Here is a 25,098-nt window from a genome sequence, read left to right as displayed (position 1 = left end):
AGGATGTAGAATAAAACATCTTTTAAAAAAAAAAAAAAAAAAAAATTAAGTTTTTTCTCCATTCGTTTTCTCGATTCGTTCTCCAAACAAAAACAAAATTCACACACACAAAAAAAAATGTTTATGATTCTCAGGAGGATATGCGTTTTAAACTAGATTTTTGTTCATTGCTATTGATCTATTTACAGTGTGACCGAGATCATTTGGAGTGTGAATAAAATAAGGGATAAATACGTTAGTCTCTTGTAATTAATAAACAGTGTTAGATTAGAGTACAAATGAATGGCATTATTAAAGGGAAGGGAAGTCACTGCCTCTGTCTTGTCCTATTCAGAGAACAAACGACAAAACGGCTCTGAATTAAACATAACCTACAAGAATACAGCTTCTGTACTGCAGGTCTACACTATCCCGACGTCTTGTGATCGGAAGCGTGAAAAGCAAGATGAATATGCAAAAAAAAATCTCCATCAAATGAGCAGCGGCGACTCGGCGAGCTTCCGTGCGCGCATGCGCAGACAGACTCCGCCTCGCGGACACCGGCCTTGCTGCTCGCGCCGGAGGAGTAAAAGATGATTTCAGACACCGAATATTTCAGAACACCGGCCTTGCTGCTGTATTCGGGGGCGTGGACTTGCTTTCCTCGCTGCCGGAGTACATTTATCAACAATAAAGGTAAACGGCGCTGTGATTATGTGTTGCGAAATAATAAGTAGCTGTCTTGGACGTTTTATTTGTTGTAATAATGAAATGTATCAGTTTATGTTGTGATGATGTTGTTTTGTTCAAACGAAACTTGCCTCCATGCATGTGCTCCCCCAGTTTGATGTTAACGGGACGCATGGAAGTGATTTTGTCAAACAGTGTATTAATGGACAGTGTCAGCGGCCGCGGTCATGCTCTTGAAGTAGATCGCGATTAATGCGCGTGTAGGCTTTGTAAACAGCTGAGAGACTTTTGTTCGCCTCATTATTACGGTAGTCCCATGCAGCACGGAGTAGGCCGAGCGGAGGCCGCGGAGCGTCAGAGTTTGAATGACAGGTGAGCCGTCCAATCAGAACGCTGGAGCTCGCGTCGGTCAGGGCTTTCAACCAATCAAATGGTTTGCTGTTGTTGCGCATCGATGTCGGCATCTGAATAATGTAATGTCAAAATAGCAGTTTAAAATGCCAAGCAAATTACTTAAACTTTATTTTGAGGGCCTGGCTCGTCGCTGTGAAGTGCAGGTCGTATCGCATAGCGGTTTTGTTCGCCTGCACAGCAGTGAGCGTCAAGTTCGCAGACAACGTTGCACCCACGTTTTCTTCGCATGCGAAGTAGAGGAAGCGTCAGATGCATGTATTCTTTGATCTTTTCCTCCTCCTACCGAAAGCACGTTTATCTTCAGTCGCTGTCGTTTGCTGTGCTGATTGCGGCTTGTTTTGACAGGCGTGTAGAAATGAGCCGCTGGCCTGACGATGTAAACAACGAGGAGGAAACGGATTGCGCGCCATTTGCGTCAAGCGCCTGTAGAAACGCGTGACCGTTAAACGGGAGAGCCGTGGGGTCTGTGAATGCATTGATTTAACCAAATGTGCCGGTTTCCCGCGATTATGACGTACTGAAAATGTATGCGCCCTGCGGGAACGCGTCTGTGCGCGAGGACGGCTGGATACGCGCCAGAGTCGGTTATGAAAAGTCATGGACGCGTGTGATGACGCGCTTCCATGTGATCGTGATGAAGATCATTAATGATAGAGAGAGGAGTGGATTTTAGTGTAAACGATGTCAGTCTTTTTTATTTGATTTAAGAAGAAGTCTGTGACGCTTCAAGTTTCCTGTGCTATTTCCACTCTTCAGACTGGCAGAATTATTTACATTTTAATGTTTGTCCTCACTCTACCAGCCTTGGGAAAAAAGTGCTTAAAGGGACCCACAAAAATGAGAATTGTGTCGTCATCATCACTTCCTCTCCCTCATTTCGTTCTGTAATATTACTTAATGCATTTTAATTGTTATAAAATGCACCGTAACCGCGTCTGTGCTGAGATGGGGAACCTGTGTTATGAAACTGTTAGTTGCTGTAAACTAAATGTCTGGGGTTTTCTCCCTGCACATCTGATCTAATAATATTCTTATGGATGACAATGTTTATTTACATGGGCACTTATGCATCTTATACATCTAGTAATATCGAAGATATTTTGTAATAATAACAGTTTTTTTATATGTATGTATGTGTATGTATATATATATATATATAGGACGGCTGGATACGCGCCAGAGTATATAAAAGTCATATGATATATCGTGATATATTAATGATATATGAGTGTATATATATATATATTTATATATACTGTTGTGGTGTGTGTGTGTGTGTACTGTCACTTGCAGCTGCGTCACACATTGCCATTCTGGTGGCAGCATTTAATGTTATAAAAAAACACTGGTAACAAAGTCAGTTGTGAGCAGAAAAACACTGGTAACAAGTGGAGGGAAACGGGTAAAATCGATGGAATAAGTGAAAATTATTTATTGCTGTGCCTTTGGATGTCTGAAGTGGAATGCAAATAATTTTTATATAATACTGTTGTCAAAGATGCCATTTTGAAGCTAAACGCAGACATTTAAACTGACAAACTATGGATGAAACCTGCTATGATTACCCTACTTTTTTTTGAATAATTTTTTTTTTTACAATAGGTTTGGTCTTATTATTATAGTGGGGGAGGTGGGAGATATGGATGAATTTTGATTTGATTACTATGGTTTTAAAGATTTCAGCATACATTATATTCTAACAATAGTAGTCTATTTGTATTCACATTAGGGGCAAGAGCTGGGCGATGCATGATCTAACGATATGATCATGCGCATCTAGTCAGTAAATCTGGTTCCCTGATTACCGCTAAATCGCCATCACCTGCTTTCAAATGGAGTGGCATTTAATAGACAGAGCCGTAGATCACTGACAAGCTACGCAATATCGCGTTCATTATCACATAATTGCAAGAACAAAGTCAGAATTTTGACATAACTGAAAATTACCTTCTTCTTTTTTTTTTAATTCTTTTATTCTATGGCTTCTGTAGACTGTTATGTTAAAACTGCCATTTTCTGCCACCAGATAGGTTCTGCCCACAAAAGACATCATCACTGTTTGCAAACACTGAAATCGGTCTGTATGTATTTATTCCATGGTCTGTCTGAATACTCAATTCTGATTGGCCGGCCAGTATGCATTAAAACTGTTTATGCACAGATAGTTCCAAATCAGTTTAATCATCGTTCTTTATTAATGCGCTGTTTAAATTGATGCGCAGATTGCGCACACACACAGTGAGAGAGGTCGGAGATTGCAGATCGCGCTGCGCACACACAAAATGTTGAATACTCAATTGAAATGATAAAAAATCAAAAGATACATTAAATGTGAAATTAAAACCACCAGTAGGTGTCAGCAAGTCACTATTAATAAGTGAGTCATTGTGATTAAACCGAATCATTTAAACGGTTGATTCATTCAGGAAAGAAACACTGTCATGTTGCTCAGAGATGCAAAACTGTGCTTTGGTGGCTGTGTTTGAAATTATTTTTGTTGTCGAAATAGAGCAAAAACAGGCAATATGGTGTATAAAATGTAAGTCTCTTAACTAACTTGTTTATTGAACTGTTGTAAAAAAAAAAAATCTATATGCAATCATGCTGATTTTTGGAGGAAAAAAATGGCACTCTTCATGTGATATTGATTTACTGTATGATATGATATAAATATATACATTTTCTGCACCTATATCTTCAGTTTTGTGATCATTGTAATTGCATTTTAGCAGACTGAATCACGCAGTGAAGAAACACAGTCTATAAATGCGCGCGCACACTAGTCTAATCTACTAGACTTCACGGCACTCTGTAGGAGTGTTTTTTTTTTTTTGTTTTTTTGCAAAATACTGATAATGTCAAATTGCACATCATTAAAACAACAATCACGACATTATCACAGACAATGTATATCGCACACCCTGCACCACTGTCTTTTTGGCTAATTTGTGCAAAACCTTTTGCTAAACTGTCAAAACTTCATTTTAACCACCAAAGCAACGATGCAAGTATTAACCTTACCTCTACATGCTTGCGAAGGGTTGATGTCGAGATTTAATAAGCTGCTAGTTTGGTCTCCCTAGGCAAACACGGCTCACACTGCATAATAGAGCTCGGGCCACACGATAAATCGAAATGGAATCGAGATCGCGATTCTACAGAAGCTGTGATTCTCATGTGTATCTTTCAGTGAAGCACGGTTCTGTGATCAGCAGTAAATCTCTATCCAACGGCCAGAGGGCGCTCTCACGATGAAACTCCATATACACCCCGAAGGAGAAACCCAGGAAATGCCTATAGCGGTAGCTGGATAAACAGAAGATTTAACTGCTTTTATTAATTCAACGTGACTAATAAACACACGATTATGACAATATATGGTTTATCAGAGTTGTTGTTGTTGTTGTTGTTATTATTTTCACTAAAATGTGTTCCTGTGGCTCAGTGGTAGAGCAATGCGTTAGTAGCGCAAAAGGTTGTGGGTTTGATTCCCAGAGAACACACATACTGGTAAAAAAAAATGTATGGCCTAAAATGCACTGTAAGTAAATGTAAAATAAAGTATATTTATAATGCAGTGCCTTTATCACTGTTTAGAATACTATGAAATATGTTGCATGCCTTATTCTGTGTAAGAAGCCACATCATCTCACAGAAGGGTTTATTTCAAACACTCGACTGACGTTATGAAGTGAGTTTGGAGTAAAAATGTTATTAAATGTGGTATTTTCACATGCTTTCAGATGGAGCAGCATTTACTACACAGAGCAATAGTTCACTGAGAAGCTATGCAAACAGCTTTCATTATCGCTAACAGTTTCTTCGATTTCATAATCGCGCAGTAAAATCATCTGCGTTTTTATTTTTTATTTTTTGCGTAACTTGTCAGTGAACTACAGCTCTGTGTAGTAAATGCTGCTCCATCTGAAAGCACGTTTAGTTTTCAGCTGGGTCTGCACCATAACGCCTGTCTTGTCCGTCTGCATATTTCTTGTGATTTTAGCTCCAGTTTGTTCTCCTGCCCATTATTTACTTCAGTTTCCAGGGATTTTAACTCCGTAATTAATGTTTTAAAATGTAGCCCATTATTTACTTCAGAAAAACTTGAACTTCAATACTATAAACTGACTTAAAATCAAGGAATAGTACCCATTATTTACTTCAGTTTCCAGGGATTTTAACTCCGTAATTAATGTTTTAAAATGTAGCGAAGTACAATACTTCAAACTAAATGTGCTTAAGTAACGCAAGTAAAAGTAATTCGTTACTTTCCACCTCTGTAATTTCATCTCCGTGTCTGATTTGAAGCGGGCAGAATGCTAGATCTAACAAGCCATAACTGACAAAAATAACCGTTGTTTTTACCCGTCCGCTCAAATATTGTGCTGCTAACATCATAAACAGCTTTAAGTTGTCAATGTTGCCAAATGACCATGGAATAAGCAGGATAATCAACGGCTTGCAATATTTCCTTTCTTTTTCTCTTTATAAGAAGAGAGAGGACAACAAAATTATCCTCATTGCTTGAAGACTCCATTTTAATCACGCCGCACACTCACTCAGTCAATCTCGCTCTCATAACACTCTACATAATACAGTGAGCTTTTAAAACAGGTGAGATTGTTTTTTTGATAGGTTTGTTGATTTAATGATCAGCTCTTCATGAGTGAGCTCGATAGACAGTCAGTAATCGTTTAGACCCATCATTAGGACATCTATAATGACTGTTTGTGATCACGTCTGTTGTTCAGTGGTTATATGATTTTTGAATATTTGTTTTAAAGTCATGCTTTGCGTAGTTTTGATCAACTTTAACAATCATAATCATAACATAAATCACGCTAAGGCAAAAGATTTGTGTACACTGTAAACAAACCAGCATGAGAGATGTGGTAAATATAAAGAGCTCATGTAACCCACATTTTTGACATGCATCATCACGCGTCTGCGGCATATTTCAGTCGTCAGTCGATATATGTTAGCTGCTTCAGATGACAAGAAATCTGTAACGGCTGCCAAAATCAAATTGATTGAAGCATAAATAATAGAACTCCTCAATTAGAGAATACATTACACTCTACATAATAGAGATTTAACATCAGTAATCAACGTTTATCTTTATTTTATGAGCAATATTATCTAAACTGCCATGTCTATACTTTCATGGCAGCTTTTTGAAGGTGAAAAATTACAGTTCCAGTCACCCAAAAGTCAGTCATTGAAATTATATTTTAAGCACATTTAGAGAAGGTAGATAACCGATGGACAGCTGTAACCTAGCTCTAACTAAAATTTGTTTTGGGGAAAAATATAAGCTTTGAAATCATCAGCTTCAAATAAAAGTCTCATCAAATTGTTGTGCAAAAAAGTGCTGGAAAGGGCTCTATTATGTACCTTAGGCTGTAGGCTATTATTTATTTATGAGCCTCTTGGTTAGGTTGTGCCGTCCATGATGGTAACATCCTTTACCTCTGACCCCATAATGTGTCTGTTTTCGCAGGTTGGTGTGTGAGTGTGTGCCCAGCATGTCAAAGAGCCCTCCTCACAGGCGTGGGATCACGTTCGAGGTGGGAGCGCAGCTGGAGGCGAGGGACAGTCTGAAGAACTGGTCAGTGTCTTTCCTCTGCTTCCGTTCTGCCATCCGTTCGTTTACTCGGCCTGATTGAAATTCAGATGCTTCACTGGTGCTGATGCCACTAGTTCTGTTGCATTCCAGGATTTTTGAAAATTCTAAATTTGCCCACAGGAAAATCTGAAATTCAGCCATCTAAATCTGAGTTTATTTGATGTGTTTCATAATACTCACTTCAAAGATCTTTTTTCAACTTTAGAGACCCAGATGTGACCTGTAAATAATCTGAAATAGGTCATTTCATTGCTTGTTTTGTGTTGACAGGTATGCAGCTAGCATTGAGAAGATCGACTATGAAGACGAGAAGGTTTTGATCCACTACAGGCAGTGGAGTCACCGTTATGATGAGTGGTTTGACTGGAGCAGTCCATACCTCAGACCCGTGCAACGAATCCAGCTTCGAAAACAAGGTCTCCCTGAACGGCAGAGCGCTCCAGTAAGCACTTCCTGTTTAACTGTGCTGAGTCACTTCAGTCTGCATGGGCAAAGTTGATCTCTGACTTATGTTGCTAGAATATATATAGATATGTTTCTCTTCTCAGGGCTTTCATGTCAACCAGAAAGTTCTTGCCAGCTGGTCAGACTGTCGGTACTACCCTGCTAAGATCCTGTCCCGGGACAAAGATGGTGTGTACTCGCAACACTCACAACATTAATCCTCAGTTTATCTTCTGAATGGTCCAGCTTCAAATTCTTCAAAGTTTATTTTAATAAGTTTAATTTAAAAAAAATATAATTACTTAAAATTCATCATAATATTCATATAAATTATACATGTATTTATTAAACAGTCAAATCTATATTTCCATTCCTTTTTTTAATTTAGAAATTAATATTTTTGAGCATAGTTGCATTACACTGATCAAAAGTGACAGTAAAGATATTTATGTCACAAAAGATTTCAAATAAATGTGCTTTTGAACTTTCTATTCATCAAAGAATCCTGAATAAAAAAAAGTTTCTACAAAATATTACAATTTCCACAAAAATACTAAGCTGCACAAGTTTTTTCAACATTGATAATAATCAGAAATGTTTCTTGAGCAGCAAATCAGAACATCAGAATGATTTGCAAAGGATCACACCTAAATAAGGCCATATTTGAAGGACTTTGTAGAACCTTTTGACCAACAGTCACCAAAACTCATACATGTATAGATCTCATCAGGCCGAACAACTTTTTTTTTCTGAGAGTCAGCACTCATGGTTTTGTGAAAAGCACACAGGATACTTGGATTTTCATCCAATTGCCACCAAAATAGGTCAACACAATGACAATGGGTATTAGAGATTTCATAGGGTTTTTTGATATCTCGGTATGTTTGGAGTTGGGAAGGTGTTACTGGAGAGTTATTAGAAACAAGTGTTTAATAACTTTTGCACACTTTGTCTGATGTTATTCAAACTTCAGCAGATTGTTCGTTGTATGATGCTGATAACATAGATGTGACTATTAGGAGTCATTTACATCACCACCAACTGGCAGCAGGAAGTGTATAATTTTCAAAATCCTTTGAAATCATTATTTTTACTCAAAGTACTACACAGTACATTAACTAATGTTAACAGATAAAACTTTAAATTTTAATAATGTATTAGTAAGTTTTAAACTTAATATTGACTAACATTAATAAATGCTATATAATAATTGTCCATGTTAACTAATATAGTTAATGTTAATTAAATTGTATTGTAAAGTATTAGCAAAGTTTTATACAGTATATTGTTGTCTGTGTGTGCGTTTTTCACACTCTTGATGTTATAGTGTAACCCTTTCATTGCTGTAACCCTTAAAACCAGACTGCCAGTAGGTTACTGTAAATGCATGTGCCCACTGTGCACCGTTTTCCTGATGCCACCGGGGTGGCGGCTGGACTGATGGCTTGGGCCCATGATTGCTGCCCGTAGCTATATTCGTAAATTGTTTATATTTCACAATATTTTTACTGTATTTTTGATTTTAAAAAATGCAGCTTTGGAGGGCATAAGAGACCATTTGAAAAATTAAGAACCATTAAGAAAAAACTTACCCTAAAATTTTTTAAAGTATCTAAATTTTATGGAATTATCAATATCGATAATTACTTGCTGAGCGTGTTATTGTGCTGGTACTTTGGCAAAGCTTTTGATATTCTTCATATTCTGTGAGGTGGTTAGTTTGCAGGAGTAACAGAAATGAATATTTAAGTTTAAATTGATTTATACCTTTTATGGGCATTTTTACCTTTTATAAAGCCAATTTTATTTCTAACCTAATTAAATGTATGCATCATCTTTTGTGTCAAATTCTTACATTTAATCAATAAATTAAAATGGTAGGACACTAATCAAATCAAATCACCAGTCAAATTAAATTTGTGCAAAAAAAACAACAAAATTTGTGTTTTTGCAATGAAGAGGTGCACAGAATCCACATCTGAAGTGGCGTTTAGATGCATTCACACAGACATTTTAATGAAGGACATGAATGCATTTAACCTGCAGTTACAAATGCATAATTAATGTTTTGATGTTTTAAAAACGTGCTACAGCCAATGAGCAAGGCATGTGTTGAGAACAGCGGAAGAAAAACAGCACCAACACAGCTTTAAGAAAAGTCTGGACGCAAGAAATGCATCAGAACAGATCATCAAACAAACAGCTTGCAGCACTAACTTCTTCCTTACATCCATTTTTAAATAAACCACTCCTGTTTCGCATCATTCCCGTTCAACTTCTCGCGTGTGTTTTCATGAGAAAATGTGGTTTGGGGAACTTGTAGAGTTGGCTGACAGAGTGTCACGTAATGTGAACACCACAACGACTCAAGACAGACAGCAAGTCATGTAGTGTGAACAGCACAGTGATCTGCCGACGTTTAAAGTCTTGTAGTCTGAACTAGGCTTAACGAATGCGCAGTAGCCTAACTTATCTCATAGTGTAGGCGTGCACTATGTTTTTATTGTGTTTTTTTGTTTGGTTTTTGCAAAATACTTGATAATGTCAAGTCGCATATCATTTAAACAACAATTATGATATTATCGTAGACAATATATATCACACACTCCTAAGTAGTATATACGTATCTATATTTAATATTGCATATTTATTTGTGCTGCTCATTTCCTGTATTTTTACATTATTAACTTTGCTGTCATTTTAACGCTCACTTCATGTTAATATTTAAAAACACTGTTAACTTAATAAATGTGAATAGTAAATGTGAAATGTAAAATTTTCAGAAAATAGAATATAGGCAGTCTCTGAATATTTATATTTCATACTGTTAACTATAATGTTGTGATGCCTAAATTCACTTGTGGCATATAAAGTAATTGATTCAAGTTTTTAAATACAATAGATTAGCTTCATTGTGACTTAATCAGTATCAGCAAGAGTTTTATTATAAGTGCATCTTTCATAGATATGTATTTTACACACATTATATTATGGAAGTGTTGAGCATTACAAATGGCTGTGCTTGTGTGATGTCTCAGGTTTCTACACAGTGAAGTTTTTTGATGGAGTCATAAAGACAGTGAAGGGGATTAAGGTGAAGCCGTTCCGCAAGGAGGTGAGAAGCGATTGCCTCAGCTCCAATAATTATTAAACCAGCCCATTAAAAACCGGTTTAATGAGTTTGTCTTTATCTACAGAGCTCTGAAGGCAGGACTAATCAGCAGACTCGAAAGCGGGGCGATCAGAACGGGAAAAAATGGACGACCAAGGAGAACGGCAACAGCAGAAGTAACAGCTCGAGACACAGCACGTCTGACCAGGATGGAGAGAGCGAGTCGGAGGAGGATGAAGAAGACGCCACAGTGATGGATGAGTCCAGAGCGCTCCAAAATGGTGGAGAGAGTGAAAGCACTGAAACGAAGATATTGAACGAATCCGAGCAGAGTTCTGCAGAGCACAACCAAAAACAGCCCAGTGAAGAAAACAAGACCGAACTGCTTGAGAATGGAGAATCGAACAAACCAGAGGAGAAAGAGATGAATGGAGGACAGGAGGAGTCCAAAGCACTTCAAAATGGCGTGGACAAGAACGACGGAGACAAGAAAGAGAAGGAAGAAGCAACAGATGAAAGCACCGGTCTGCCCAGAAGGACACGGAGTAGGATGGCAGATGGTGAGTTTGGTTTAGAGGAACATTGGGGTGTTACATCTGAATATTTGATTTGGTTGTGATTCAGTTCCAAGAGCCAGATTCAGCCTCACACGCACACCAACGGACAGCATTAGCTGAGCAGTGTGAAGAGAGGAGATGAGCACTTGAATAAAAATGACTGGGAGAAATCAAGATGCTCAATTTGATATCTGTAGAAAAGAGAGTCCTGCCTTTCAGTTAAAAGAGCAAATTGCTTTTTAATAGACAGTGTCGGTTTGTTTACACCAGAACATGCGTGTCTGTTAGCTGGACCAGTGATTTGAGCTACAGAAGCTATTTTGCGAGACCGTTGTCGTCAAGTTGATTGCTTTGAGTTACAAAATGGGTGATTTACTCATGTGTTATGCTCAGACTTGATGATTCAAATTCGTTCACAGGAATAGATGTGGAAACGTCCAGCGGTCCAGAACTGAGGAAGAGACGTGCATCAACAGGACAGATGCCACCGTCCAAAAGGAGCAGAGCCAATTCAAGCACAGGTTCACTCTCTCTGTCACTTGATGATAACTTCAGTCTTCTGTTCCACTTGTTATTCTTTATACTGGCTGGTGATTAAACCATCTGACAGGACATTATGTCTCTGATCCCCTCATAGACAGAAACAGTCAATCCCAGATCAAACCGGTTAAATCAGACCCTGTCCCAGAGACTTTAGAAAGTAAGGATGGCCCAACCAGTCATGCAGAAAATACAGCACCCAAAGAGGAGGCAGGATCCACACCTGATCTTGGTAAACGTCCTCCTGTGTTTCAGTTTGATAATCAGATGTGTTTGCTAAGAATCATTATTGCTATTTTTCATACTAAGGGTGAGTGTTTGTTTATTTATTTATTTCTCTTATGAAATAATTTATAGTCTCTTATGCTCACAAAAGAAAAAAAAAGTACTATTGTGAAATAATATTACAATTTAAAACAATTCTATTTTAATGTATTTTGAAATGTAATTTGTTTGGGCTGTCATAATTACTCAGTTTAATTATGCAACATATGGCACTCATTCCTCCAGATTTGTAATAAAAAGCTTTTAGAAACCTGTTGCCAACAAAGAAGCTTTAAGGGATTTTTCCATCAAAATAAAAGCTTGATGGTTTAACATTTGAAGATGAAAAAATTCATAGATTTCATAGGTTAATGTAAAGTAGACTTTAATTACAATGTGTGAATACACCAATATGTTTCTAACTATAAGAATTGTTTTTTATTGTGGTTTCAAAACCCCTGCATCCACATGTTTGAAATTAGTCACTGCAGCCTTGTATCATAAGAAAGTGGATGAAGTAGCCAAATATTAAATGTGAATTTAAAATAAATGTAAAATATTTAAATGCAATCTAGTTTTGCCCCAAAAATAAGGGTTTGATCTTGTGACAAATGTGTAACAACATCAGTTGCCAGTCCATTGGCAGCCTCTGCAGGTTAAAAAGTTCATTCACATCATCATTATTATAGTCATTATTACATGTAATAATTTAAAATAATAAACCTGGTGTTAATGCAAATGTTAATAGCACCCTGCTATTGTAGCAGTCAATTTTGCACAAGGCATCACTCACATATTCTTCAGAATATGTACAAATCTTCAGAGATATATGATGTGCTAACTAGCGCACTGCTTTCTCAGATGCAGCAGTCAAACAGCCACAAACAATCCACCTTCCAACCACAAACAAGTATAGCAGAGAACCATGTGAGTACACCACCCTCGCTTTCACTCTCTCTCGCCGATACAGTGTAAAAGCCTGCCGGTGTGTGACCTCATTGCCCTTTTCCTCCCTCAGTGTACAGGGTCATCAAAAACCAGCCGCCCCCTATCCTGTCCATTGAGCTGGACCACAACCTGTTCAAATGCAAGATCGCAGGCTGCCTCAAGTCTTTCCGCAAGGCGTCCCTGCTGCACTACCACATGAAGTACTATCACGCACAGAGCGACCCAAGCCCCCCTCCCTGCGCCCAGACGCGCTCCTCAGACAAACAGATCCACAGCAAGGAGACCCCTCGCAGGCGCCGGACCGTCTCGGCTTCCCACCGTTAGTGCACTTTGTCTATCAGTATTCACTTTAGCTGTTTGTGTGGGTGTTTGTTTTTGTTCAGGTTGCCGATCAAGCCCATTGACATTTTGTCCCTATTTATGTGTTTACTTGCATTAGCATCATTAATGTGCTCATATAGTGCTCAGCCAACATGCATAAATAGTTTTCCATTTTTAGTTGAAAACGATGTTGTGTAAACGCTCCCTGAGAAGAAAACTCGGAATTGAATTGTGAGATAAATAGTCAGTTATATTATTATTATTATTATTATCATCTATTATTATTATTCATAAGTGGGAAAATGTAAATTTAAAGTCGTAATTCTAAGGAAAATAGTCAGAATTCTGAGTGAACGACTTCATGTGTTTATTTTTGTTCTCAATATTTTAATAGCATTTAATGATTATGAACATAAAAGCATTACAAAACAAATTAATTATATACTATCGATGAAAAGCTGACGCGGAGGTATGTATAATTACAATATAAAGTCATTTTGAGTATTATTGCTATTAATATTATTTTCTAAAATAAGGTGCATGTAATATAAAAGTACATATGGCAATGTTTTTGAAACAGCTCCAAGTCTCCAAGATACGTCACCGTCCAAATCCGTTCACTTCTTTCTGATATAGTCCACTCAACTGCCATACACTATATAGGGATTAGTGGATGAGTGAACGAGTGAGTGATTTCGGACACAGCTAATGTGTGCCGGAACTTCCTCCCGCAGATACTCCCTCTCCTCTGAGTGACAGTAGGTCAGGTCGCACTCTGTCGCCCCCTGCTGTCGCCATGCACCGGCAGCGCTCGGCCACGCTGGGCGCAGAGAGGAGCAAAGAGAACCAACACTTCAACTGCTCGCTGCATGACGACAGAGACTGGGTTGCCAAGGAAACAGGTATTGGAGAACATCGTGATCATTCCATGCATTTATGTGCACATGCTCACGCTGATTCCTCTGCATATTACCACAATCAGGCCATGACTGTAATAGAGATTGATTTTCTCATCTGAGGAGCGAAAGAACGGGAGAGGCTGAGGGAGAAGCGGCAGAGGGATTTCTTCCGCATCAAACTGAAGAAAAAGAAGAAGAAGAAAAGGAAGTCGAAGTCAGGTGAGACGGCTGTTTTAGGGCAGTGGTGTCTCTGTGTCTTCAGCTCTCTGCTGTTCCCTCTGTTTGTCTGCTGGAGCTGCACACTTTCTCAATTATGTAAAATTACTTCAGACCTGGCTATATATTCGAGCAGTGGGATCTGACGTCATGCTCTAGGGTTTCTGTTTGGCATAAATAATAAACTATTTATAACAAGTTATACATTTAAAATGTAAAAACATAGCATCTACCAATGCCACGCTTAAAAACCATCCAGCTTTCTAATTGAAGTTATTTTTCAAATATTTCTTTAAAGTTGGATTAATGAAATTAGTTTCTTACACATTTAATTCTTAGTTGGTGATGTTTAGATGCTCTGTTTCTCAAATGTCTCATGCTATGTGAATTTTCAGACCAGAGTTCAACTTCTGTACAGAATATAAAGATGCACATGTTTTTTTTTTTTTTTTAAGGTAGGAAGATACTCTGTCTTATAAATGACTACCTTATAATTACTGCCTTATACTGTACATTACTAGTGCCTGTTCATAAAAGACTAAACTTGTCCTTAAAATAATTTATTTTTTAATTTATGAATTAAGTATAAATAAATAAATAAACATAAAATGAAAACAGTTTAAAAAAATGTAATGAACAAATTAATGGACATATTTAAGACTGCTTATTTAATTCATAATTTAAAATGTAGTTAAAATGATTAAATAATTTTAAGGAAAAAAATGATATTTAAAATGATTTAATGTTTTAAAATGTATTTAAATAAAAAAATAAAAATATTTCTATAATCGTTTTAAATGCACATTTTTAAATGGCATTTTAAAGAATATTTGCGATTTAATTTCTTTGTCCATTTGCCATTGAACATTTCACTCATGTGGGCAACCAATCAGCTTTTGACTCATTTCTAAGAGCCACTCCCTCTCCCACATGCCACTCAAAGTAGATGCAAGATGATGTACAAACTGTCTTTTAAATGAAACACACTCGTTTTACTCTATTTATTCAATTCACTTATTACTGAAGATGAATAATTTTAGAAGCAGTGCTCAACACATTGAAATCACAGCACAATGTGTCAGTGCTGGGACACCACGTCTATGTGCCATTCATCTTGAGTTATTAATAGACTCTTAAAGTGCGCAGCCACCCACAAAATGAGCGTTTTGGTTGCCAATCCCTCTTGACAACATCAAGAACTGAATCAGATCTACACGCCGCCTCGTCGGTGAGGAACAGCTCGGTCTGTGTTTAACCCTGTGTGTGGCGTCTGCTCTTCCTCCTCTGACAGACTGTTACAGCACTGAGGAGAGCATTGGCCTAAAGCCTCTCCCCTGCAATCTGAATTCGGCCCACAAATTGCCCCTCTCCCTCACACACCGATCCTACACGGGTCACATCCCTGAAAAGATGCTCAGCCAGGGTGCGTACCACAGAGCGCAGGTCCTCCGAACTCACAGCTGCCTGCTTTGTGTTTTTCTCCTGCCTTGTCTCTCAGTGTCTTGACTAGTTGTCCAATGTCAGATATGTCTAGTCATTGCCGCCCTGTAGATTTTTCTCTCTAGTGTTGTATGTTTTTAACGTGTGTGCATGTGTGATTAGAGTTGCTGATTGTCTTGCATGGATGACGGTGTTATAAAAACAGATCAAATCTGCTGCTTTAGTGTATGTGGTGGTCGTCTTGTCTCCTCCAGGTGAAGACAGCAGCAGTGATTTGTCCTCAGACAGTCCTGTATGGAGTGAGGACGAGTCTGACGCTGAGCTGGATCTGAACGTGCCCCTCTCAGAGCAGGGTGTGGAAACGGTCACTCACGGCTCTGAGATCGTACGCTGTATTTGTGAAGCGCAGGAGGAGAACGACTTCATGATACAGGTGAGCTTCCACCCTCTGAAATCGGACCAGACCTCAATTCTCTGGTTTTATTTCTTAATGTTTTTAGAAGAATTTCTCCCACATTTCCCATAATTGTAGAATTTCATTTTGAAGAGTTTTTGTTCTGATTTTTCTTTTTTCATAAAAAAGCTCTGAAATACAGTAGCATCATTGCTTAGGTCTGTTCAGTGTTAATTCAGTTGAGATCAGTAATTATGAAACAAGTTCAATTCAGCTATAAGCAGTTCTACTAAAGGCAGCAGTGTTGTTAACGAACAGCAGCTAAAATCAGATCAATGTTGATTCAGTTCAGTATCCGTGTTGATACGATATGGAATCAGCTGTAAATGTTGAGCTCTACAGAACAGAAGACAATCATCAAACTTAATGCAGTTTGTTTTTTCTCATCCAATGGTGTCAGTTTTGTGTTTCCTGGAAGTCGCTATAGTATGAAGAAAAACCTGGGCACAGAATTTAAATCTATTAAGCACTGGCACAATTACTTGATGTATTTTGTGAATAATGAATTATTTGATGTGGTGATATATTAGGATTTTAAAGGTTGGTATGCATGTTCAGTAATTGTCTGGGAGACTGAAGGGTGTGTCCTGTGCTCTCTGCAGTGTGATGAGTGTTTGTGCTGGCAGCATGGGACGTGTATGGGTCTGTATGAGGACAGCGTGCCAGACAGCTACAGCTGTTACATCTGCAGAGACCCACCAGGTGAGACACCGGAACTTCCCCAAACCATCTCAGCTTAGCATATAATAACTTTTAATTTGATGTTCGTTTGTCTGGACTTTGTGTTGACAAAACAGAACAAGGATCAAAATATGACAACCACTTCATTACAGTTTGTTGCTGGGCTTTGTGTTAATCTTTAAATTTGCGCGTTTCTGTATGCAGCCCAGAGGCAGAGTCAAAGGTACTGGTATGATAAAGACTGGCTGAGCAGCGGTCACATGTATGGCTTGTCTTTCCTGGAGGAGAACTACTCCCACCAGAACAGTAAGAAAGTGGTAGCCGCCCATCAGCTTCTGGGGGACGTCCACCGTGTGTTTGAGGTCCTGAACGGCCTTCAGCTCAAAATGAGCATCCTACAGTAAGTAATTCCTACTGCTGTAATGCTTTTGACGCATCCGACTATTTGACTAATAAAGTAAATTGTGAAAGATTGAGGTGTGAAGCAAAGCTGCCCTCTTTTTAGGACACAAGCCCATCCAGATCTGAAGTTCTGGCGGCAGCCCTGGAAACCTGCAGACAGCCTACGGAGGAAGATGGCAGGTGACTCGGGCATAGCTACTCCCTTCCCCTCCTCACCCCTTGAAATGGGAGTGAATGAGTTTGAGACATTGAAAAGCGAAGTCCCATCACCTGTGGAGACGCATTGCTCTTTTCAGGACTCGTACATTAGCAGCGAGCACTGCTACCAGAAGCCCCGTACGTACTACCCGGCGGTGGAGAGAAGACTTGTGGTGGAGACACGTTGCGGTTCTGAGCTGGAGGACAGTCTTAGGAGCACAGAGGACCTACTAGAGATGGCCGAGCAGAGGTACGGCACACCACTGGACCACGATCAGCACAAGCTTCAGCTGACCGAAAGCTCCTTTAGTAAGGTAAGTTACAAACTTTTACTGTGCACTTGGCCTAAAATTCGAGGACATAGTTATGTTTTTTGTTTGTTAGTGCACAACACTGTACACAATCAATCACAGACTAGGTGTGTCAATTACAAAATCATTCTCCTGCCCAACTGATCCTGAGGCACATTTCCACAATCTGTTTTCAAACCAGTTTGAAATCTGTTTTCAGACCAGCTGATACTCTATTTTCACACCAGTACAAGAATTTTCAAATCAGCTGATTTTTTAGCTGCTAAATATATATATATATATATATATATATATATATATATATATATATATATATATATATATATATATATATATATATATATAAATAATAATAATAATAATAATAGTATTATTATTATTATTATTATTATTATTTTTTTTTTTTTTTTTTTTTTTTTTTTTTTTTTCAAAATCAGTTTGATCATCTTCAAAACCATTTGAGAACTGTTGTCAAACCAATTCGAGAGCTGTTGTCAAATCTGTATGTGAAACCAGTTTTGTTTTCAAAATGTCTGTTTTCATACAGGTGGATAATCTATTTTCAAACCAGTTTGAGATCTGTTTTCTAAATATTTGATTTGTTTTCAAATCAACTGTTTGTCGTCAAAACAGTTCAGTGTGATTTTAAAATGGTTTGAAATCTGTTTTCAAACCAGTTTGAAATCTGTTTTCAGACCAGCTGATTTTCAAACCAGTTTGAGAATTTTCAAATCAGACTGAAAATTTTTTATTTTTATTTTTTTTAAATCAGTTTGATGATTTTCAAACCCAGTTAGAGAGCTGTTGTCAGATCTGTATGTCAAACCAGTTTTGTTTTCAAAATGTCTGTTTTCATACAGGTTGATAATCTATTTTCAAACCAGTTTGAGATCTGTTTTTAAGTCAGTTTTTCTTTTGTTAAACCAGTTTGAAGTATGTTTTCTAAATATTTGATTTGTTTTCAAACCAACTGTTTGTCGTCAAAACAGTTCAATGTGATTTTAAAATGGTTTGAAATCTGTTTTCAAACCAGTTTGAGAATTTTCAAATCAGACTGAGAATTTTTTTTATTTTTTTTTTTAAATCAGTTTGAGAGCTGTTGTCAAATCTGTATGTCAAACCAGTCTAGTTTTCAAAACGTCTGTTTTCAAACAGTTTGACATCTGTCAGTTTGTCTTTTGTTAAACCAGTTTGAAGTCTATTTTCTAAATATTTGATTTATCTGTTTTCAGACCAACTGTTTGTCGTAAAACTGTTCAATGTGATTTTAAAATGGTTTGAAATCTGTTTTCATACCAGTTTGAAATCTGGTTTCAAATCAGTTTGATATCTCTCGTCAAATTAGCTCTAAGTCTGTTAAAAATGTGTCACAGTGCTGGCGAATAGTCGCAGCATCATCAATAATCATTACACACCAAACATGTGACCCATTGGTTTCTGTTGTCAGGAGCTGGAGAGCCGTATGAAACAACTGGTTTCCGCAGAGCAGGAAAAGAGTTGTGTGGTAGAAATCAAGGAAGAGGAGCCTGACCCTGTGACCCCTGACCCAAAGCCTGACCCTGACCTTGTGCTGCACCAGCAGTGGCAGCTGAACCTGCTGGAGCACATTGAAGCAGTGCAGGACGAGGTGACACACAGGATGGACCTTATCGAGCGAGAACTAGACGGTGAGACTTTTACAAACAGATGCCCTGGTTTAAAAATATTTAAACCATAAACAATTTCAGATGGATGTATTTTATATCTTTGTTCATATTAACATGTCGATATCATAATGCAGTGCTGGAGAGTTGGCTAGACTACACAGGTGAGCTGGAACCTCCAGATCCGCTGGCACGCCTCCCTCAGCTGAAACATCGCATCAGACAGCTCCTGACTGACCTGGGAACAGTCCAGCAGATCGCACTCTGCTCCTCGTCCTCTTGAGGGCGCCAGAGAACATACAAATGGCTCACACTCAGTTGAATACACACAGAGTCCCTTGAGGTCTGATTAGAAACTGCTGAAATGCTTACATGTGCCTGTTTTGTGAGAGGATACCCTTAAATGATTCCAGCTAACACTGATGTGACAGTGGCACATGCATGTTGGAGTCAGCAGGTTAACAGTAGTCACCGGTTAGAAAAAACTGATGAAACCTGAGGCTAACAATACCTGATGCAAACAATTTTTTTTTATTTTTTTTTGTGGAATATAATGCTTCACAGTAGCACTTAGCTATGTCTATCATAGACTTAGGAAGTATTTTATTATTGTTTTATTATGTAATTTCCTCTGTATTCTTCACATGCTAAATAATTATTTTATGTTAGTTCATAAGTGATCATTTTGAACTCTCTTGGCACGTCTTTGCTCTGGGTGAAAAAAAAAGCTTAAGGACCCAAATGGTATTTTGCTGTGAAAAAAAAATGTTAAATATGAGTATAACAATATGAAAATATATTTTAATCTGCAAGTACGTGCATTTTAATTCTATATTTGTACTAAAAAGTAATCTTGTAAATAACCCAACCAACTGCTTAAATTCATGTTCTTTTTTATTTCTGATCTAAACTGTTGCATTTACAGTAAAGACTTCCTGTATACTCTGATCTGTTGTGAATACTGTAGTTGTGGGCTTTCTGCCTATAACCCTCTAATTTTTGACACAATTGATGTTGCTTGCATTTCAAATCAGTGAACTTTGTTTCCACTGGTTAAACAACTTTAAACAAGCACAGAATGTTGTGCTCTTGCATACTGAATTTTTGTATGCATTCCCCCCCCCCATGTTTCTGATACTGTGTTCTGTAAATTTTTCTGTTACTTTCAAGTCTACAAGATTGTTTTTGTTTAAGACATTACAGTAGATGGATTTAAGTTATTGTAATTGTGAATTTAAGTTATTGATTCTGCCACCTTTTTACGTCTGTCTGTTGGTTTTCTTTTATACGGTGCGGGTCTGAGTATTGTATGGTCAGGAAGAGAACGAGAGGAAAGGCTGGGATCTCACCCTGTGCTGTTATTTTGTTTGTTTGTTTGTTTTCCCCTAGACTATTACTGTTAAACAAATAAACTGTGCCTGATATATTATTTCAGGCCAGTCTGAGTGTCCTTCACCCTCAAATACACAAACTACATTTGTTATAGGTCTGTGCGTTTATAAAAACCTGCTGAAAGGTGTTTGGGGGGTTTGTGTTTTGTCCTTAGCTTTCTCTGTACAGCTAGTGTTTGACAGTCCATTGATTGTTTCTCAGTATTGTGTATAATATTTTTTTTTACATCTGCCCTGTTGCTTTACAGTCATTGAAAATCTAGTTATGATTTACAAGTATTGCAGTCTGCTTTTTTTTTTTCTTTCTCTCATTGTATGTTACATAGTACTTTTTATTTTAGGATCCCCTGGGAATCTATAATGAGTTTTGAAAAATATACACATAATCCAAATGCAAGGAAATAAATGCAGACATTTAAACTCCAAGTTGTTTTTACTCCAAGTTGCTTTAAATTCCTGGAAAATTGTAATGTTTCTTAAATATTGTTTTGTTGCATTTTATATATATATATATATATATATATATATATATATATATATATATATATAATTTTTTTAATTGAGGGCCTTTATCCCATGTTTGATAACTACTAGTGTATAGGAAAAAGAATGCATTTTAGGGTTAATAATATTTTTTATAATATTTTATGCTTTAGCAACACTATTAATAAAAATGTTTTATTTGTAGGCTACTCTGTTTCTGGTAAGTCGTAGTGTCACTTGTCCAGAGGCTGCTTGCGCGTGTTTGACTCGCTGTTAATGTCAGCCAGTGTTGCCAGGTCCGCGATTTTCCCGCGTAATAGGGTTACTTTAACACTGTTGCCGTGGGTTGTTTTTCATGTCCGCGGGTTGAAGCAACCACAATAACGTGATATATAGTCCCTGGAATGTGAATTTTACCAGAGGAACCCACCCGGAACACGACTGGGCTAGCTTTAGGCTAGTTTTGAGTAGCAATTGGGAAACTTGTAATGAAAACCTGGCAACCCTGCGGCCAGCTCTCGTGAGCTCCTCCCCCGGCAGCGCGAGGAAGCTGCTAGAGCTCCGCCACACGCTCACACGCTCCAGCGACAAGTCTCTCCGGCTGCCTTCAGTTATTATCCGGAACATTTTGATCCTCTTGAACGGTGAGCGGCGATATCTTTTCATTTTTGAGTCCTGTGGTTTGAATGTGTTTCATAAAGTCGACGAGTTCAACAGTTCTAGCGCGAGCTAACAGCAGGCTAACGCGACACAACCGACGAACGAGACACAATAACGGTAACGTTACCTAAAAACAGAGCTGTTTCGTCGAGAATAGACACGGAGGGAGGTAACGGTATCATTATTGTCTCTTTCCTCTTAACCGCTTGAAGCCTGGATGTGTAGCGTACAAGACTGATAACCGTCACCAGCTAACGGTAGTCCTGTCATATTTACTCCATACGTAACGTAATGGTTGTAAAATCAAACTATTGGATTAAATTGGGTAAGTGACCCTACATGTTGTGTTATGCTTTGAGCACTCTGTTTATTGAGTGTTTAGTTTTGTTAGTTTGAACGTGTTAACCGCGGTTTATCACTCTGAGGAGCTGAGCTTAACTTCCATGATCCAGGATCCGCTTGGACTTCAGTCTCTTCAGACAGGGAGAGACCGCACGATGTTTGTGTGTTGAACAAAAATCTCGATTCTGTCTGAAATGTGTCCATAAAAGACACAGCTTCAGTCCTCGGATCAGATTTAAATGGGTGATGCTGCATTGCCATAGAAGCAGAGCAACAGGGCTGATCGGTGGGCATCTGCGCACGTGTTTCATAAAAGGGCTTTTAACCCAGTTTCCCAAAATACTGCGAGAGAAACGACAGCACCAGCAAAGCCATCAGATGAGTGACTTGAGTCCAGATGCTCTGGTGCAAGGCTATTCACCCACAAGTAGGCCAAATGGAAAAATTCCTTGGAACATGTTGACAGCTAAATTATTTTATTTTTATTTTTTACCCACTGATGGCTGCCAGCTATAGGTAGCAATTATATGATATATGTAAGCAATAAGGCACTATGTTCAGCAGTGTGTTTACTGTATTTCTTCCAGTGTTTCAGATTTTATAGCTTTTATTTTTCGGTGTATCATTAGGATTTCCACCTTTCGTGTGCTTCGAGTATGAGACTGTAAAGGTACAGCACTCACTGAATGAATGATAATTGAGGTGCAGAGACTGCATGGCAAGATAAGATAGATTTACCTAATTTACATTAGTTCGTTGCACTGTAGTCAAAAAAGGATCTTCAGTCTTTGTACTTAAATAAATAAATAAATAAATAAATCATATTTAATTAAAATGTGTGTAGTAGTGTTTGGCGATATGCTCCGTAGTCATATCGTCCAATCGTCAGCCAGTGAGATCGCCGATACATGATATTATCATATTCATTTATTTAATTATTTACTTGCTTCGATTCATAGCCGGAGCATGAACCAACTCCAGGGTAAGGCTTAAAAGCAGCCTAATGTTACTGTAATCTATTAACTATATCTTTTTACTCAAGTAGCATATGGATGTCATGCCATAAAATATTTTTAATATGACTGTATTTAACTTAACAATTTAATAGAAACACTGTAAGTTGCTAATTAAAATGCTTACTTTCCTCAGTTATTAAGACTGAGATTGGTTATAATGCGCAACACTGGAAAAAGAAATATGATGGAACAAAAAAGCTTTAATATTACCTAGATAATAATACTAGTCTAATAATATTAAGAATAATCATCTTGCTATCGTCAAAGGCATCAGCCACAGGTTGTCGATACACGGTACTATTGTCTATCAGCACAACCCAAGTGTGTGAACCTGAAGGTGTGTTTGATTAGGGTTAGAGCTTAACTCTGCAGGACACTGACCCTCCAGGATCGAGTTTGCTCATCTCTGCTGCTCTAGTGCAACATCATCTCCTCATTGCATTATATGAAGTTTTCATACTTCAGTGCTTGGGCTGTTGTGTTATTGAAAAACAAAAATTGACTCTCTGTTGAAATCCTGTTTTCTGTTTAACATTTTATGTTGTACTTTCACTAATCCGATATACATTTAATATGATTGTATTTTATATAACATGTCATGAGCTTCAATTAGGTCAGTCGCAGCAGAGCACCTAAATATTTTTTTTTCATAGCAATTTTCAGTCATAAATGTGACTGAAGTGGTCATACTGTATAGAGCCCTGCATCGCTTGGTCACCAGTGGATGCTCTGCAGTGAATGGGTGCCGTCAGAATGAGAGTCCAAACAGCTAATAAAAACATCGCAATAATAAAAATAATTCAAGTCAATCAATTAATTTAATTAATGTCTTGTGAATTAATTTGCTGTGTTAAAAAAAAATGAAGTTTTTTTAAGTGCGTTTTAACTTTGCTGCGTAGGAGGCTATAGATTTTGAAGTTGAAGAGTGTCAGATTCCTCCATCAGACCTTAAACCAGGGGTGCCCAAACTCAGTCCTGAAACTCAAACTCTTCAGGACACCGGCCCTCCAGGACTGAGTTTGGGACAAGAAGAGTGGAATACATGTTCAAAGAATAAATTATGAAATCCATCCAATCTCACTTAAAAAGTGAAAGTGGTGTGACATGAAGCCAAGTCATTTCACCCATCCAAGTGCACAGACGCACACACACCCGGAGCAGTGGGCAGCCATTTTTGCTGTGGTGTTTACGAGGTGTCGTATCTGCCATACAAGACTGACCCATTCCTTTTTGCTTAAAGGCAGAGACTAAACTCTATGCATGTTCTGCAAGACCCCCCTTTTCATTAAACATATTTTATTGGACTGTCCTGGTTTTAATGCAAGTAGAATACTTATAAAGTACACTCACTCTTTAGTAAGATTTTACCAGAAAAATTTTCGATATTTTATAATAATTTGTTAATTACACAAACTTGTATTATTTTAACTGCTGTATTTTTGTGTTTGTTTGGTTTTTATTTTGCGCTTATGTAACCCTTGTAATATTCCAACTAAGTTTTTGCCATGTCAGCCTTAGATGCTGACATGGCATTAAAAATAAATACTACTACTGTTTTTACTGTAAACTGTGCTTGATCTGTGCTTATTTCTATCCTGATTCAGATTTTATATAACTAGCATTAGTTATTAGTAGCAGTAATATACTACTTTTTTCCCCTCAACGTAAGCTGTGCTAATCAGTCTGCCACCATTTTCACAGTCAGTTTCTCATGAAATTAGATGACTGGGTTTGTCAAAGAGAGGCATTCCATCACTGTGAACCCTTCATTTACCAAAGCAGTGCAAGCTGTGCCATGTGAAGCTTTTGGCATACTTGCTGATGCAGCTTACGAGCACACCTGGATGTGTTTTAAAGCCTGCTCATATCTGTCCCCATGAGGACGATTCTCAGTAGGACTTGTTTGATCTGCTTTATTTCACTCCTGCAGTGGAGTTTCTCTGTTTCTCTGTCATGACTACAGGAGCTTACATCATGCACATGGTTTATGCTCTAATGGAGCACTCAGATGCATAGATTATGAAATTGTATGTTAGACATGTGGCTTTTGTTCTTTGTTAGGCACCT

The 25,098-nt window shown here is 37.9% G+C and overlaps 2 protein-coding genes across 6 annotated transcripts in view; both read left to right on the top strand.

Moving 5' to 3' along the window:
- Positions 1-613: 613 nt before the first annotated feature.
- On the top strand, positions 614-20,956 carry LOC109101291 (PHD finger protein 20-like). The gene is made up of 18 exons (XM_042712786.1): positions 614-675; positions 6,584-6,691; positions 6,980-7,151; positions 7,258-7,342; positions 10,192-10,268; positions 10,351-10,825; positions 11,242-11,343; positions 11,460-11,594; positions 12,488-12,553; positions 12,645-12,893; positions 13,630-13,797; positions 13,915-14,013; positions 15,705-15,883; positions 16,507-16,606; positions 16,790-16,985; positions 17,091-17,499; positions 18,944-19,163; positions 19,277-20,956. Exons 2-18 carry the CDS (start codon positions 6,609-6,611, stop codon positions 19,420-19,422), a joined length of 2,961 nt encoding a protein of 986 aa, XP_042568720.1. The 5' UTR covers positions 614-675; positions 6,584-6,608; the 3' UTR covers positions 19,423-20,956.
- Positions 20,957-21,507: 551 nt separating this feature from the next.
- Positions 21,508-25,098, top strand: part of LOC109101060 (protein NDRG3-like) — a 53,960-nt gene continuing 50,369 nt past the window's right edge. For 3 of the 5 annotated variants that reach the window (XM_042712797.1, XM_042712799.1, XM_042712795.1), the window contains exon 1: positions 21,508-21,657. The gene's annotated coding sequence lies outside the window, so the exon portion shown is untranslated. Of the gene's footprint in view, positions 21,658-21,771; positions 21,791-25,098 lie in introns of those variants that run through there. The other 2 variants (XM_042712800.1, XM_042712796.1) reach the window with 2 other exon arrangements.

Source organism: Cyprinus carpio, chromosome A23 (assembly GCF_018340385.1).
Source record: "Cyprinus carpio isolate SPL01 chromosome A23, ASM1834038v1, whole genome shotgun sequence".
Lineage (NCBI taxonomy): Eukaryota > Metazoa > Chordata > Actinopteri > Cypriniformes > Cyprinidae > Cyprinus > Cyprinus carpio.
This window is presented reverse-complemented; position numbering and strand designations above follow the sequence as displayed.

What these genes read in the sequence shown, in the direction of transcription:
- LOC109101291 (XM_042712786.1), top strand. Translation starts at nt 6,609, where the DNA reads ATGTCAAAGAGCCCTCCTCACAGGCGTGGGATCACGTTCGAGGTGGGA. An exon ending in TGAAGCCGTTCCGCAAGGAG is followed by an intron (nt 10,269 to 10,350) that starts GTGAGAAGCGAT and finishes CTTTATCTACAG; the next exon opens with AGCTCTGAAGGCAGGACTAA. An exon ending in TATCGAGCGAGAACTAGACG is followed by an intron (nt 19,164 to 19,276) that starts GTGAGACTTTTA and finishes ATCATAATGCAG; the next exon opens with TGCTGGAGAGTTGGCTAGAC.